We start from the raw sequence: 17,783 nt of genomic DNA on the forward strand, positions 1-17,783 counted from the left end.
CAATCGGTTGCAGCAGGTGACCCAGTGGTGTAATCTGCTTCCTCGGTCCCTTCACGTCTTTTTCGGCCATGGACATTGTCATTCTCCAGTGGAATTGCAGCGGTTTTATCCACCACCTTGCTGAGCTCTGACAACTTCTCAGCCTTCGCCCTTTCCTCTGCATTGCTCTTCAGGAAACTTTGTTTCCGGTGATGTGAACCCCCGCCCTCTGTGGTTATCGGGGTTACTATAAGAACCTGGAAGCTTATGGGAGGGTATCTGGTGGCGTCTGCATCTACGTCCTTAACTCTCTTTACAGCGAGTGTGTCCCTCTTCACGCACCTTTAGAGGCTGTCGCTGTTTGGGTGTGGATGCCACACACTGTTACTGTCGGCATTCTCTAGCTTCCACTGGATGGTGATGTCCAGCAGCATGTCTTGGCTGCGCTGATAGCCCAATTGCCGCCATCTTTTCTGTTACTGGCGACTTCAACGCCCATAACCCTCTGTGGGGTGGATCAGTGGCAACAGGCAGAGTCACTGTCGTTGAGCAAGTGTTGGCACAGCTTGACCTTTCCCTCTTAAATAATGGTGTCTTCGCACATTTCAGTGTGGCACATGGCACGTGCTCAGCCATCAACCTTTCGATCTGCAGCCCTAGCCTTTTACCATCTGTCCAATGGACTGTGCATGATGACTTGTGCGGTAGTGACCACTTTTCGATCTTTCTGTCACTGCCTCAGCGTCACTCTTCTGGGCGCCTCCACAGATGGGCTTTGAATAGGATTGACTGGGACTCGTTCGCCTCCACTGCCACTGTTGAGCTTCTTTCCCATGACACCATTGATGTGGTGGTTCACTCGATCACCACCGGCATCATTACTGCCACAGAATCTGCAATTCCCTGTTCTTCTGGGTCCCCTTGGCAGAGGACTGTGCCTTGGTGGTCACCCGAGATCGCTGAGGCGATTAGAGATTGCAGGTGGGCCCTCCAGCGTCATAAGCAGCATCCATCATTGGAACACCTCATCGCCTTTAAACGGCTCCACGCGCGAGCCCGCCGCCTCATTCGCTGATGCGAGCAGGGGTGCTGGGAAAGGTATGTCTCCACCATTGGCCTCCGTATCTCTCAATCGCAGGTTTGGGCCAAGATTCGGCACCTCTGTGGCTATCAGACCCCCGTCAACATACCTGTGCTTTCACTGAATGGAGCTGTTTGTACTGACTCCGACACAATTGCAAACTGCTTAGCGGAGCATTTTGCTCAGAGTTACACTTGTGCGAATTACTCGCTGGCCTTCCCCTCAGTGAAAGTGCGGTTGGAATGTTGGACTCCTTCATTCCACATGTGCCACCCTGAATCGTACAATGCTCTATTCAGTGAGTGGGAATTCCAAAGTGCCCTATCCACTTGCCCTGATACAGCTCCCGGGCCAGATTGTATCCACTGTCAGATGCTCAAACACCTCTCGGTGGACTGCCAGTGACGCCTCCTAGACCTTTTCAACCGTATCTGGGTTGAGGGTGAGTTCTTGTCGCAATGGTGGGAAAGCATCGTAATCCCCGTGTTGAAACCTGGCAAGAACCCCCAGGAGGTGGACAACTACCACCCCATCAGCCTCGCCAACGTTATATGCAAGTTGCTCGAACGACTGGTGAGCTGGAGGTTGAGTTGGCTACTTGAGACTTGGGGCCTTCTGGCTCCGTCTGAGTGGGTTCTGTAAGGGCCGATCTGCCGCCAATAATCTGGTGTGCCTGGAGTCTGCCATCCGTACAGCCTTTGCCTGCTGTCAGCATCTGGTCACCGTCTTTTTTCACATGCGGAAGGCATACGATAGGACATGGCGACATCACATCCTCACCATGCTTCATGGGCGGGGTCTTCATGGTTCGCTCTCAATATTTATACAAAATTTTCTGTCGCTTCGTACCTTCCACGTGCAACTTGTGGCCTCCCATAGTTCCATTGAGTGTCTGCCTCTTTTTATTTGCAATTAATGGGCTCACTGCAGAGGTGGGACCATCTGTCTCAGCTTCCTTGTATGCTGATGACTTCTGCCTATACAATAGGTCCACCGGCATTGCAGCTGCTGAACGGCAGCTGCGGAGTGCTGTCTGCTATCCCGAAGACGCAGTCTTGGGTTGTAGCACATGGCTTCCTGTTTTCGGCTGCCAAGACCTACGTTATGCGTTTCCTCCGGCTTCGCACTGTTCATCCTGAGCCACGGCTTTATCTTGACGGCGAACCCCTTGCTGTGGTGGAGATGCTTCAGTTTTTGGGATTTGTTTTAGATACCCGGATGACTAGGCTCCCTCGTATTCGGCAGCTTAAACAAACATGCTGGTGGCATCTTAACACTTTTCATTGCTTGAGTCACACCAGCTGGAGTGCCGATCGGTGTACCATTCTACGGCTGTACCTGGCGTTAATTCAGTCCCGTTTAGATTATGGGAGCATGGCTTCCGATTCGGCATATCCATCAGCAGCGGGATCCGACTCCCCAATGGAGCTTTCCGCACAAGCTCTGTCGCCAGCATACTTGTGGAGGCTGGAGTCCCTTCATTGCGGTTCCAGTGCCAACGATTACTGGCCGCTTATGCTACACACGTTTGTAGCTTGCCTGGGCATCTCAATTACCGTCAGCTGTTCCCCAACTCAGTCGTCCATCTCCCAGATTGACGGCCCCGTTCTGTGTGTACGATCACGATTCGCATGTGGGCTCTTCCCCCTCCACCCGCCCGTCCCATTCCCCCCTCCACCCCTCCCCAAGCCCGTCCCTATCCCCCCTCCACCCCTCCCCAAGCCCGTCCCTTTCCCCCCTCCTCCCCTTCTCCCCAAGCCCCCCTACCCCCTCCCCTTCTCCCCACCCGTCCCTTTCCCCCCCTCCTCCCCTTCTCCCCACCCGTCCCTTTCCCCCTCCTCCTGCCTCTTCGCCCCTGCCACATCCGTCCCTCCTCCCCGTTCTCGCCCCCCTCAAGACCCGACCCTCCTTCCCCACTACTCGGCCCCCCCTCCACACCCGTCCCTCCTCCCCCCCAGTCGCCCCCACACCCGTCCCTCTTCCCCCCCTCGTCGCCCCCACACCCGTCCCTCTTTCCCCCCAGTCGCCCCCACACCCGTCCCTCCTCCCCCCCAGTCGCCCCCACACCCGTCCCTCCTCCCCCCCAGTCGCCCCCACACCCGTCCCTCCTCCCCCCCAGTCGCCCCCACACCCGTCCCTCCTCCCCCCCAGTCGCCCCCACACCCGTCCCTCCTCCCCCCCAGTCGCCCCCACACCCGTCCCTCCTCCCCCCAGTCGCCCCACACCCGTCCCTCCTCCCCCCCAGTCGCCCCCACACCCGTCCCTCCTCCCCCCCAGTCGCCCCCACACCCGTCCCTCCTCCCCCCCAGTCGCCCCCACACCCGTCCCTCCTCCCCCCCAGTCGCCCCCACACCCGTCCCTCCTCCCCCCCAGTCGCCCCCACACCCGTCCCTCCTCCCCCCCAGTCGCCCCCACACCCGTCCCTCCTCCCCCCCAGTCGCCCCCACACCCGTCCCTCCTCCCCCCCAGTCGCCCCCACACCCGTCCCTCCTCCCCCCCCGTCGCTCCCACACCCGTCCCTCCCCCCCCCCCCCCCCCGTCGCTCCCACACCCGTCCCTCCTCCCCCCCCGCCCAGTCGCCCCCACACCCGTCCCTCCTCCCCCCCGTCGCCCCCACACCCGTCCCTCCTCCCCCCCCAGTCGCCCCCACACCCGTCCCTCCTCCCCCCCAGTCGCCCCCACACCCGTCCCTCCTCCCCCCCAGTCGCCCCCACACCCGTCCCTCCTCCCCCCCAGTCGCCCCCACACCCGTCCCTCCTCCCCCCCAGTCGCCCCCACACCCGTCCCTCCTCCCCCCAGTCGCCCCCACACCCGTCCCTCCTCCCCCCAGTCGCCCCCACACCCGTCCCTCCTCCCCCCCAGTCGCCCCCACACCCGTCCCTCCTCCCCCCCAGTCGCCCCCACACCCGTCCCTCCTCCCCCCCAGTCGCCCCCACACCCGTCCCTCCTCGCCCCCAGTCGCCCCCACACCCGTCCCTCCTCGCCCCCAGTCGCCCCCACACCCGTCCCTCCTCGCCCCCAGTCGCCCCCACACCCGTCCCTCCTCGCCCCCAGTCGCCCCAACACCCGTCCCTCCTCGCCCCCAGTCGCCCCCACACCCGTCCCTCCTCGCCCCCAGTCGCCCCCACACCCGTCCCTCCTCCCCCCCAGTCGCCCCCACACCCGTCCCTCCTCCCCCCCAGTCGCCCCCACACCCGTCCCTCCTCCCCCCCAGTCGCCCCACACCCGTCCCTCCTCCCCCCCAGTCGCCCCCACACCCGTCCCTCCTCCCCCCAGTCGCCCCCACACCCGTCCCTCCTCCCCCCCAGTCGCCCCCACACCCGTCCCTCCTCCCCCCCAGTCGCCCCCACACCCGTCCCTCCTCCCCCCCAGTCGCCCCCACACCCGTCCCTCCTCCCCCCCAGTCGCCCCCACACCCGTCCCTCCTCCCCCCCCGTCGCCCCCACACCCGTCCCTCAACCCCCCCCCAGTCGCCCCCACACCCGTCCCTCCTCCCCCCCAGTCGCCCCCACACCCGTCCCTCCTCCCCCCCAGTCGCCCCCACACCCGTCCCTCCTCCCCCCCAGTCGCCCCCACACCCGTCCCTCCTCCCCCCTGTCGCCGCCACACCCGTCCCTCCTCCCCCCCAGTCGCCCCCACACCCGTCCCTCCCCCCCCCCAGTCGCCCCCACACCCGTCCCTCCTCCCCCCCAGTCGCCCCCACACCCGTCCCTCCTCCCCCCCAGTCGCCCCCACACCCGTCCCTCCTCCCCCCCAGTCGCCCCCACACCCGTCCCTCCTCCCCCCAGTCGCCCCCACACCCGTCCCTCCTCCCCCCCAGTCGCCCCCACACCCGTCCCTCCTCCCCCCCCAGTCGCCCCCACACCCGTCCCTCCTCCCCCCCAGTCGCCCCCACACCCGTCCCTCCTCCCCCCCAGTCGCCCCCACACCCGTCCGTCCTCCCCCCCAGTCGCCCCCACACCCGTCCGTCCTCCCCCCCAGTCGCCCCCACACCCGTCCGTCCTCCCCCCCAGTCGCCCCCACACCCGTCCCTCCTCCCGCCCCAGTCGCCCCCACACCCGTCCGTCCTCCCCCCCCAGTCGCCCCCACACCCGTCCGTCCTCCCCCCCCAGTCGCCCCCACACCCGTCCCTCCTCCCCCCCAGTCGCCCCCACACCCGTCCCTCCTCCCCCCCAGTCGCCCCCACACCCGTCCCTCCTCCCCCCCAGTCGCCCCCACACCCGTCCCTCCTCCCCCCCAGTCGCCCCAACACCCGTCCCTCCTCCCCCCAGTCGCCCCCACACCCGTCACTACTCCTGTCACTACTCCCACATCCTCGCCCCCACACCCGTCACTACTCCCACATCCTCGCCCCCCCACAACCGTCCCTCCTACCCCCCCAGTCGCCCCACCACCCGTCCCTCCTACCCCCCAGTCGCCCCCACACCCGTCCCTCCTCCCCCCCAGTCGCCCCCACACCCGTCCCTCCTCCCCCCAGTCGCCCCCACACCCGTCCCTCCTCCCCCCCAGTCGCCCCCACACCCGTCCCTCCTCCCCCCCAGTCGCCCCCACACCCGTCCCTCCTCCCCCCCAGTCGCCCCCACACCCGTCCCTCCTCCCCCCAGTCGCCCCCACACCCGTCCCTCCTCCCCCCCAGTCGCCCCCACACCCGTCCCTCCTCCCCCCCAGTCGCCCCTTCACCCGTCCCTTTCCCCCCCAGTCGCCCCCACACCCGTCCCTTTCCCCCCCAGTCGCCCCCACACCCGTCCCTTTCCCCCCAGTCGCCCCCACACCCGTCCCTTTCCCCCCAGTCGCCCCACACCCGTCCCTTTCCCCCCAGTCGCCCCCACACCCGTCCCTCCTCCCCCCCAGTCGCCCCCACACCCGTCCCTCCTCCCCCCCCAGTCGCCCCCACACCTGTCCCTCCTCCCCCCCCAGTCGCCCCCACACCCGTCCCTCTTCCCCCCAGTCGCCCTCCACACCCGTCCCTCTTCCCCCCAGTCGCCCTCCACACCCGTCCCTCCTCCCCCCAGTCGCCCTCCACACCCGTCCCTCCTCCCCCCAGTCGCCCTCCACACCCGTCCCTCCTCCCCCCAGTCGCCCCCCACACCCGTCACCCCTCCCACATCCTCGCCCCCCACACCCGTCACCCCTCCCACATCCTCGCCCCCCACACCCGTCACCCCTCCCACATCCTCGCCCCCCACACCCGTCACCCCTCCCACATCCTCGCCCCCCACACCCGTCACCCCTCCCACATCCTCGCCCCCCACACCCGTCACCCCTCCCACATCCTCGCCCCCCACACCCGTCACCCCTCCCACATCCTCGCCCCCCACACCCGTCACCCCTCCCACATCCTCGCCCCCCACACCCGTCCCTCCTCACCCCTCGTCGCCCCCCCACACCCGTCCCTCCTCACCCCTCGTCGCCCCCCCACACCCGTCCCTCCTCACCCCTCGTCGCCCCCCCACACCCGTCCCTCCTCACCCCTCGTCGCCCCCCCACACCCGTCCCTCCTCCCCCCTCGTCGCCCCCACACCCGTCCCTCCATCCCCCCACTCGTCCCCGCCCACGTCCTCCTTCCCCCACTCACCCACGCACCCGCCCATCTCTCACTCCCGCGCACCCGCCCTTCCTCCCTCACTCCCGCGCACCCGCCCTTCCTCCCTCACTCCCGCGCACCCGACCTTCCTCCCTCACTCCCGCGCACCCGACCTTCCTCCCCTCGCCCGCACTTCCTCCCCTCGCCCGCACTTCCTCCCCTCGCCCGCGCTTCCTCCCCTCGCCCGCGCTTCCTCCCCTCGCCCGCGCTTCCTCCCCTCGCCCGCGCTTCCTCCCCTCGCCCGCTCTTCTTCCCCACGCCCGCCCTTCCTCCCCTCACCACCCCTCCCCTCCCCTCGCCCGCCCTCCCTCCCCTCCCCTCGCCCGCCCTCCCTCCCCTCGCCCGCCCTCCCTCCCCTCCCCTCGCCCGCCCTCCCTCCCCTCCCCTCGCCCGCCCTCCCTCCCCTCCCCTCGCCCGCCCTCCCTCCCCTCCCCTCGCCCGCCCTTCCTCCCCACCCCTCCCCTCCCCCGCCCTTCCTCCCCACCCCTCCCCTCCCCCGCCCTTCCTCCCCACCCCTCCCCTCCCCCGTCCTTCCTCCCCACCCCTCCCCTCCCCCGCCCTTCCTCCCCACCCCTCCCCTCCCCCGCCCTTCCTCCCCACCCCTCCCCTCCCCCGCCCTTCCTCCCCACCCCTCCCCTCCCCCGCCCTTCCTCCCCACCCCTCCCCTCCCCCGCCCTTCCTCCCCACCCGTCCCCTCCCCCGCCCTTCCTCCCCACCCGTCCCCTCCCCCGCCCTTCCTCCCCACCCGTCCCCTCCCCCGCCCTTCCTCCCCACCCGTCCCCTCCCCCGCCCTTCCTCCCCACCCGTCCCCTTCCCCCGCCCTTCCTCCCCACCCGTCCCCTTCCCCCGCCCTTCCTCCCCACCCCTCCCCTCCCCCGCCCTTCCTCCCCACCCCACCCCTCCCCCGCCCTTCCTCCCCACCCCTCCCCTCCCCCGCCCTTCCTCCCCACCCCTCCCCTCCCCCGCCCTTCCTCCCCACCCCTCCCCTCCCCCGCCCTTCCTCCCCACCCCTCCCCTCCCCCGCCCTTCCTCCCCACCCCTCCCCTCGTCAGCGCTTCCTCCCCACCCCTCCCCTCGTCAGCGCTTCCTCCCCTCTCCTCGTCAGCGCTTCCTCCCCTCTCCTCGTCAGCGCTTCCTCCCCTCTCCTCGTCAGCGCTTCCTCCCCTCTCCTCGTCAGCGCTTCCTCCCCTCTCCTCGTCAGCGCTTCCTCCCCTCTCCTCGTCAGCGCTTCCTCCCCTCTCCTCGTCAGCGCTTCCTCCCCTCTCCTCGTCCGCGCTTCCTCCCCTCTCCTCGTCCGCGCTTCCTCCCCTCTCCTCGTCCGCGCTTCCTCCCCTCTCCTCGTCCGCGCTTCCTCCCCTCTCCTCGTCAGCGCTTCCTCCCCTCTCCTCGTCCGCGCTTCCTCCTCTCTCCTCGTCCGCGCTTCCTCCCCTCTCCTCGACTGCGCTTCCTCCCCTCCCCTCGACCGCGCTTACTCCCCTCCCCTCGTCCGCGCTTCCTCCCCACCCTTCCCCTCACCACCCCTTTCTCCCCTCGCCTCACCCGCCCTTCCTCCCCTCCCCTCCTCCACTCACACGCCCTTCCTCCCCTCCCCTCCCCTCCCCTCAAGCGCCATGCCTCCCTCCCCTCCCCTCATGCTCCGTTCCTCCCCTCACACTCCGTTCCTCCCCTCCCCTTCCGCGCCGTTCCTCCCCTCCCCTCATGCGCCATTCCTCCGCTCTCCTCCCCTCATGCGCCCTTCCTCCCCTCTCCTCCCCTCATGCGCCCTTCCTCCCCTCTCCTCACCTCAAGCGCCCTTCCTCCTCTCCCCTCATGCGCCCTTCCTCCCCTCTCCTCACCTCAAGCGCCCTTCCTCCTCTCCCCTCATGCGCCCTTCCTCCCATCCCCTCCCCTCTGGCGCCCTTGCTCCCCTCCCCTCCCATCCTCTCTGGCGCCATTCCTCCCATCCCCTCCCCTCTGGCGCCCTTGCTCCCCTCCCCTCCCATTCTCTGGTGCCCTCTCCTCCCCTCCCTCTGGCGCCCTTCCTCCCCTCCCATCCCCTCCCCTCTGGTGGCGCCCCGCCTCTCCTCCCCTCCCATCCCCTCCGCTGTGGCGCCCTCCCCTCCCCTCCTCTGGCGCCCTTCCTCCCATCCCCTCCCAACCCGCCACCCCCTCTGGCGCCCTTCCTCCCCTTCCATTTGGCGCCCTCCCATACCCTCCCATTCCCTCTGGCGCCTTTCCCCCCTCCCTTCCCCTCTGGCGCACTTCCCCCCTCCCCTCTGGCGCACTTCCCCCCTCCCCTCTGGCGCACTTCCCCCCTCCCCTTGGCGCCTTTCCCCCCTCCCCTCCCCGCTGTTGCTCCCCTCCCCGCTGTTGCTCCCCTCCCCGCTGTTGCTCCCCTCCCCGCTGTTGCTCCCCTCCCCGCTGTTGCTCCCCTCCCCGCTGTTGCTCCCCTCCCCGCTGTTGCTCCCCTCCCCGCTGTTGCTCCCCTCCCCGCTGTTGCTCCCCTCCCCGCTGTTGCTCCCCTCCCCGCTGTTGCTCCCCTCCCCGCTGTTGCTCCCCTCCCCGCTGTTGCTCCCCTCCCCGCTGTTGCTCCCCTCCCCGCTCTTGCTCCCCTCGCCGCCCTTGCTCCCCGCCCCGCCCTTGCTCCCCGCCCCGCCCTTGCTCCCCGCCCCGCCCTTGCTCCCCGCCCCGCCCTTGCTCCCCTCCCCTCCCCGCCCTTGCTCCCCTCCCCTCCCCGCCCTTGCTCCCCTCCCCTCCCCGCCCTTGCTCCCCTCCCCTCCCCGCCCCGCCCTTGCTCCCCTCCCCTCCCCGCCCCGCCCTTGCTCCCCTCCCCTCCCCGCCCTTGCTCCCCTCCCCTCCCCGCCCCGCCCTTGCTCCCCTCTCCGCCCCGCCCTTGCTCCCCTCCCCTCCCTGCCCCGCCCTTGCTCCCCTCCCCGCCCCGCCCTTGCTCCCCTCCCCGCCCCGCCCTTGCTCCCCGCCCCGCCCTTGCTCCCCTCCCCGCCCCGCCCTTGCACCCCTCCCCGCCCCGCCCTTGCACCCCTCCCCGCCCCGCCCTTGCACCGCTCCCCGCCCCGCCCTTGCACCCCTCCCTTCGCCGCCCTTGCTCCCCTCCTCTCCCCTGCCCGCCCTTGCTCACCTCCCCTCCCCTGCCCGCCCTTGCTCACCTCCCCTCCCCTGCCCGCCGTTGCTCACCTCCCCTCCCCTGCCCGCCCTTGCTCCCCTCCCCTCCCCTGCCCGCCCTTGCTCCCCTCCCCTCCCCTGCCCGCCCTTCCTCACCTCCCCTCCCCTGCCCGCCCTTGCTCACCTCCCCTCCCCTGCCCGCCCTTGCTCACCTCCCCTCCCCTGCCCGCCCTTGCTCACCTCCCCTCCCCTGCCCACCCTTGCTCACCTCCCCTCACCCGCACTTGCCCCCCTCCCCTCATACCTACTCACCCGCAATTCCTCCCCCCGCACCTGCCCCCACTCCCCCCACCCACCCGCACTTCCTCCCCCCGCACTTCCTCCCCCGCACCTGTCCCCACTTCCCCCCACCCGCCAGCACTTCCTTCCCCCCGCACCTGTCCCCACTCCCCCCCACCCGCCCGCACTTCCTCCCCCCGCACCTGTCCCCACTCCCCCCCACCCGCCCGCACTTCCTCCCCCCGCACCTGTCCCCACTCCCCCCCACCCGCCCGCACTTCCTCCCCCCGCACCTGTCCCCACTCCCCCCCACCCGCCCGCACTTCCTCCCCCCGCACCTGTCCCCACTCCCCCCCACCCGCCCGCACTTCCTCCCCCCGCACCTGTCCCCACTCCCCCCCACCCGCCCGCACTCCCTCCCCCCGCAACTGTCCCTACTCCCCCCACCCACCCACTCACACATTCCTCCTTCCCTCCCCCCATCCACAAACCCACCCATCCCTCCTTCCCTCCCCCCATCCACAAACCCACCCAATCCTTCTTCCGCCCCCCCACACTCACAAACCCATCCATCCCTTCTTCCGCCCCCCACACTCACCCACCCATCCCTCCTTCCGCCCCCCCCCACACTCACCCACCCATCCCTCCTTCCGCCCCCCCCACACTCACCCACCCATACCTCCTTCCCCCCCCACACTCACCCACCCATACCTCCTTTCCCCCCACCCACTCACCCACCCACTCATACGTCCTTCCCCCCCACCCACTCACCCACCCACCCATACCTCCTTCCTCCCCCCACCCACCCATACCTCCTTCCTCCCCCCACCCACTCACCGACCCATCCATCCTTCCCCCCACCCACTCACCGACCCATCCCTCCTTCCCCCCACCCACTCACCCACCCATCGCTCCTCCCCCCACCCACCCACTCACCCACCCATCCCTCCTCCCCTCACCCACCCACTCACCCACCCATCCCTCCTCCCCCCACCCACCCACTCACCCACCCATCCCTCCTTCCCCCCCACCCACTCACCCATCCACCCATCTCTCCTTCCCCCCCCTCCCCCACCCACTCACCCACCCATCTCTCCTCCCCCCCCACCCACTCACCCACCCATCTCTCCTCCCCCCCACCCACTCACCCACCCATCTCTCCTCCCCCCCACCCACTCACCCACCCATCCCTCCTTCCCCCCACCCACCCACTCACCCACCCATCCCTCCTCCCCCCACCCACCCACTCACCCACCCATCCCTCCTCCCCCCACCCACCCACTCACCCACCCATCCCTCCTCCCCCCACCCACCCACTCACCCACCCATTCCTCCTTCCCCCTCCCCCACCCACTCACCCACCCATCTCTCCTCCCCCCCACCCACTCACCCACCCATCTCTCCTCCCCCCCACCCACTCACCCACCCATCTCTCCTCCCCCCCCCCACCCACTCACCCACCCATCTCTCTTCCCCCCCTACCCACTCACCCACCCACCCATCTCTCCTTCCCCCCCCCCCCCCACCCACTCACCCACCCATCTCTCCTTCCCCCCCCACCCACTCACCCACCCACCCATCTCTCCTTCCGCCCCCCACCCACTCACCCACCCACCCATCTCTCCTTCCCCCCCACCCATCTCTCCTTCCCCCCCCACCCACTCACCCACCCACCCATCTCTCCTTCCCCCCCCACCCACTCACCCACCCACCCATCTCTCCTTCCCCCCCCACCCACTCACCCACCCACCCATCTCTCCTTCCCCCCCCACCCACTCACCCACCCACCCATCTCTCCTTCCCCCCCACCCACTCACCCACCCACCCATCTCTCCTTCTCCCCCCACCCACTCACCCACCCACCCATCTCTCCTTCCCCCCCCCCACCCACTCACCCACCCACCCATCTCTCCTTCCCCTCCCACCCACTCATCTCTCCTTCCCCCCCCCCACCCACTCACCCACCCACCCATCTCTCCTTCCCCCCCCACCCACTCACCCACCCACCCATCTCTCCTCCCCCCCCCCACCCACTCACCCACCCACCCATCTCTCTTTCCCCCCCCCACCCACTCACCCACCCACCCATCTCTCTTTCCCCCCCCCACCCACTCACCCACCTACCCATCTCTCCTTCCCCCCCCCCACCCACTCACAAACCTACCCATCTCTCCTTCCCCCCCCACCCACTCACCCACCTACCCATCTCTCCTTCATCTCTGTGCCTTTCTTCTGTGAGGTCAGCGAGTCATGTGCACAACTTCACTGTGGAGGATGGGAAAGAGGAACAGTGAGGTGTAGCCAGTTTTTTGACACTGGGAAGACTCTCGGGAAGTGAGATTGATGCCCAAATGTCACATCCATGTGTGTTTGTGTGGAACAGAGAATTTTGGAAAGGTCGGTATTCGGTGAAAGGCAGCAGTCGGCCAGGGCAGTCTCTTCATGTCATTAGCCCTTCTGTCATTGCTGTGTTGCTTGCTGCTGTCAAAAATGAGTGATGGCAGATGGTGGTGGACAGTATGCTCATGTTGGGCATCAGTCACAGTACTGCTCATGCCATCATGAGAGAGCATCTGGAGTTCCAGAAAATTTATGCAGAGTGGGTTCCTCACAGCCTGATGGAGAAGCAGAAGCTGAACAGAATTTAGACATCAATGGTATCGTAATGAATATTGCCTCCTCCATTTTGTCACAGGAGATTAAACATGGTGTCATCATCTCATTGAGCTGGAGAGCAAGCGTCAGAGCCAACAGCATGAGTACACTGTCTCCCCCCCCCCAAAAAAAAAACTGTACACACACACATACACATACACACACACACACACACACACACACACACACACACACACACACACACACAAAACAGTCCACATCAGTGCCATGTACATGGACACTTCGCAAAAATTGAAGTGCACCGTCAACTTCGAACTCCCAGGGATGTTGATGGAAGGCATCATTCTGTTGCAGGGTAATGTTCACCCACATGTTGCGAAGTTTATGTCAACTAAACAGCAGAAATTTCTCTGGAAAGCTCTTACATATCCTTCATACAGTCATTACATGTAAATGCAGACCAGTTTTCAGTAGTAGTATTGGTGGCAATAGAGAGATACATAACAAGTAAATTAATAAAAGATGTTACTGATCCCGCATGCTACAAAAAACAGGCCAGAACGCTATTGCAAAGGTAACAAAAAAACATGCCAAATCTAAAACTACACAAAACTTCAAAGATTTGCTATATAGCCTAAAACTTAGTGTGAACTTCAATGTGAAATGCTTTTAATAGCTTCCACAACAAAACTCTGTTTCAAAATCTGGCAGAAAATTCAGAGATATTCTGGTCATACGCAAAGTAAACCAGCAGTAGGATGCAATCAATACCTTCACTGTGCCTTACCAATGCTAATATTACCAATGACAGTACAACTAAAGTGGAGTTACTGAACACTGTTTTCCAAAATTCCTTCACTAAAGAAGACAAAGTAAATATTCCACAATTTGAATCAAGAACAGCTGCAAAATGAATAACTTAGTAGATATCGTCAGTCCAGCGAAGTAGCTTAAATCACTTAATGAAAGCAAGGCCTCTGGTCAAGATTGTATGCCAATAAGGTCCTTTTCAGAGTTTGCTGATACAACTGCTTTGTATTTAGCTGTCATATAGTCATATACAGCAGCTCACTCAGTGAAACATGTTACCTAAAGACTGGAAAGTTAAACAGGTTACACAATACTCAAGAAAGGGAATAGGAGTAATCTGATGAATTACAGACCAATGTCACCGATGTCGATTTGCAGTAGGATTTTGGAACATGTATGGTTGTGAGTTCTCAAACGAAATGATGTATTGACATAGTCAGCACAGATTCAGAAAATATTGTTCTTGTGGAACACAGGCAGCTCTTCATTCTCAACAAAGTAGAGACTTCTGACACTGTGTACGTCAAGTCGATTCCCTATTTCTAGATTTCCAGAAGACTTGACACTGTTCCTCACGGGAGACTTCTAATCAAATTGCATGCAGCTGTGTGACTGGATTCATGATTTTTTGCCAGAAAGGTTACAGTAAGTAGTAATCGGCAGAAAGTCATTGAATAAGACAAAAGGGATATCTCGCATCCCTCAAGGAGTTGTTATAGGCCCTCCACTGTCCTAATCTATACAAACAGCTTACAAGGCAAGCCGAGAATTCCTCTTAGATTGTTTGTAGATGATGATGCTATTTACCATCTAGTAAAGCCATCAGAAGATGAAAACCAACTGCAGAATGATGCAGACAAGATATCTGCATGGTGCAAAGAGTGGCAGTGGACTGAAAACATGTGAGTTCATGCACATGAGTACTGAAAGGAATTCATTAAATTTCCATTACACAATAAATCACACAAATCTAAAGGCTGTCAATTCAATTCAATACCTAGGAATTAAAATTATGAACAACTTAAATTAGAATGATCGCATAGATAATGTTGTGGGCAAGGCAAACCAAAGACTGCATTTTATTTGCAGAAAATTTGGAAGATGCAACAGGTCTGCTAAAGACTCACTATGCTTGTCCCTCCTCTGTTAGAGTACTGCTGTGTGGAATGGGATGCTTACCGGATAGGATTGACAGAATACATCAAAAAAGTCCAAAGGAGTAAAAGTCATTTTGTATTATCACAAAATAGAGGAGTGTGTGTTACAGGTATGTTTTTCATTGCAGCAATATATTTCCGTGAAATTGGAGTCACCAACTTTCTCCTCTGAACGCGAAATATTTTGTCACCAACTTATGTAGGGAAAAGTGCTCATTGTAATAAAATAAGCGAAATTGGAGCTTTTACAGAGTGAAACAGTAGAGAGAGAGTCTGAAGATGGTTAAATGAACCCTCTCCAGGCACTTAAGTGTGAATTGCTTAGTAGTCACGTAGATATAGAATATGTAATGCAACCCCTCTTTTTGTTATGTGTAATGGAATTTCAAAAATTACTGATAGAAATTGTCACCTTCCCTTGTCTTACAGTACTTTGAGTTTCTTCAGAAATCCTGATCTTCTTGTAATATGGCTGCCATCATGACTTGAAATCTAGTATTTCAGTAACAGCGACATCTCTAACTAGAAATTTACTTGTTTGAAATTTGTAAGAATCACCTCTGTGATATCATCCACAGTAAAATATGACCTGTTTTATTAGTTCCTTTTTTTATAATGGCAAAGTCCCTATTACAGGGTAAAAAACAGTGTCCTATCACTGCTAGTTAATGTTATAATTTCGTTGTATTTTCCAGAATTGGTTAGATACAACCCATACCAAATAGGACTAACAGGGGATATTACATGTGTACAGAAGGGGGCGGCACGGATGGTGACAGGTTTGTGCCACCCATGGGGGGAGGCATTTAAACAATCATTTTTCCTACACTCCATGCGTGAATGGAATGGGAAGAAATTCTAATAAGTGGTACAGTAGGATGTACCCTCTGCCATGCACTTCACAGTGGTTTGCAGAGTATAAATATAGATGTAGAAAACTGCTGAGACTGCTATTCTTATTCTGAGCCGAACAGTTATCTGAGAATAGATTAAAAATGATGTATTATTTTGATATAATCTTGGAATTACTCATTGTATTACAAATAATTGGTAAACAATACTGCCAACGTATAATGCAATTTACATTTAACTGTGTGGATAACAAAGACAACAATGTACAACAGCAAAACAATTGCTGCATATTGTTTGCTTGTGAACACTACTGGTAATGCTATATAGGGGTGCAAGCGGAAAGTAGTAGATGATATGAGGCATCATCAGTGCTGCTACCTATGAAAGGGGATGAGTCGTTGACTGATACCTCTATAAAAATAGTATTGTTTTTTAGAATACTATAGGATGCACACTGACAGGCTGATGCGTATTTAACATCAATTGGTGCAGTTCCAAATATAATATCTCAAGCAATAGCAAACTCAAAATCATTGAATTATGAACTGATGCCCTATTAAAAATATAAAATTCAATTAGAGTTTGTTAATTAAATAACTTGATTTCATTGTACCTTGCAGTATACGATAACCAAATACCCTTTTTTGTGTGTGCTTGCGCGTATATATTAATGTTGTCTTTTGACATTATTTGCAGTTAATGCTGGACAGTTGGAACCAGAGCATATTCTGTGACATTAAACAACGTCTTCAGGATTCTGCCATGAAATTAGTGCATGCGGAACGAAATGGAGAAGCTTTTGATTCCCAGCTTGTTATTGGTGTTCGAGAATCGTATGGTAAGATCTGACTTGTGGTTTATCAGTAATTTATTTTAAACAGTGAAGATTTATGTGCCATGTAGTCATATAAAAGACTGAGATGGTGAATTCCCAGCAGCAGTAACATACTACCCTCAAACTGATATGACAAAAGTATTCACAACTAAAAATTTGATCAAATTGCTTGGATAGCAAGTGGCACTTTCTCGAAATGTGTGACAGTCAATGATCATAAAGAAGTGAAACAGGAATGATTTCTTATTGACTCAGTTGTTGATAAATACTGCTTGTGACAGCACACATTAAACTGATCAGTAGTACTTGCAAGACACCAATAAATTACTACATTATAAGTCTTACTAGCAGAAGTGGCAAACAGTAAGACCACTTATCACATGACTTTAATTGCAGCATTATAAGACAGTGAAACCTAAAGTATACCCTGTTGTTGGACTTAAAAATAGACAAAAAGTGATAAGTCCCTCTGCACTCTTTAGATGTGTTAGCACTGATGATTGCCGGCCGCTGTGGCCTAGCGGTTCTAGGTGGTTCCATCAGGAAGTGCGCGACTGCTACGGTCGCAAGTTCGTATCCTGTGTGTGATGTCCTTAGGTTAGTTAGGTTTAAGTAGTTCTAAGTCTAGGGGCTGATGACCTCAGATGTTAAGTCCCATTGTGCTCAGAGCCATTTGAACCATTTGTTAGCACTGATGATTATTCTTGACAGTAATTAAACAAATATTGGAAACAGAAAATTGAAGATTTTCTTGTGAATCATTACTTATTGCAGAAACCACATAAAATGTAAACTTACATTTTAATGAACCTCAATATACTGCTTTCCTCAAACAGTCCCCTTACCATTAGGGTATCCAAGCATGTTTTCTTCCCTCACCCAAATCACAATTTCACTTGATGATCCCTCCTATGCACTGAATACTTTTATACACGTATCTTCTCCCATCATGGCGATAGTGTTGCGTTTGCAGTAAATACTAAAAAGGAATGGAGGTTGGGTGTTCCTAGGACAGACTTTCTTGGACAAAATTGTACCAGATGTAAGGTTGGACAAATGAACACAAATTTATATGCAAAATAACAGTAAGATAAAATGCAGCATCATGTAATTGTAAGCCCAGTTCTTGTCCAGCTATATAACTAGAACATTTTTATTGAAAAACTTTAAGTATGAAATGTATTTTATATTCAGGACAATTCTAATCAATGCTTCCTTGCTTCAGTTAATCTCTGTTCGAATCCTGAGGATAAACTCCAAATATACCGAGAAAATTTTGAAAAGGCCTACATTGAAGCAACAGAGGCATTTTATCGAATGAAAGCACCTCAGTACCTCCAGGCAAATGGTGTTCAAAATTATATGAGGTATGCTGATGCAAAACTGAGGGAGGAACAGCACAGGGCGCAGAAGTACCTAGAGCCATGCAGTGGATCAGTGCAAGTAGTAAGTTCATCTATAAATGTAATTACAGGTAATTAAAAATTTAAT

General features: G+C 59.6%; 1 protein-coding gene across 5 annotated transcripts in view; it reads left to right on the forward strand.

Moving 5' to 3' along the window:
* Positions 1 to 17,783, forward strand: part of LOC126248156 (cullin-5) — a 246,391-nt gene that overhangs the window by 31,201 nt on the left and 197,407 nt on the right. For all 5 annotated transcript variants that reach the window (XM_049948900.1, XM_049948898.1, XM_049948901.1 and 2 more), the window contains exons 4-5: positions 16,154 to 16,295; positions 17,518 to 17,738. In XM_049948900.1, coding sequence (XP_049804857.1) covers positions 16,154 to 16,295; positions 17,518 to 17,738 — 363 coding nt within the window. The remainder of the gene's footprint in view (positions 1 to 16,153; positions 16,296 to 17,517; positions 17,739 to 17,783) is intronic.

Source organism: Schistocerca nitens, chromosome 3 (assembly GCF_023898315.1).
Source record: "Schistocerca nitens isolate TAMUIC-IGC-003100 chromosome 3, iqSchNite1.1, whole genome shotgun sequence".
NCBI classification, from domain to species: Eukaryota; Metazoa; Arthropoda; class Insecta; order Orthoptera; family Acrididae; genus Schistocerca; species Schistocerca nitens.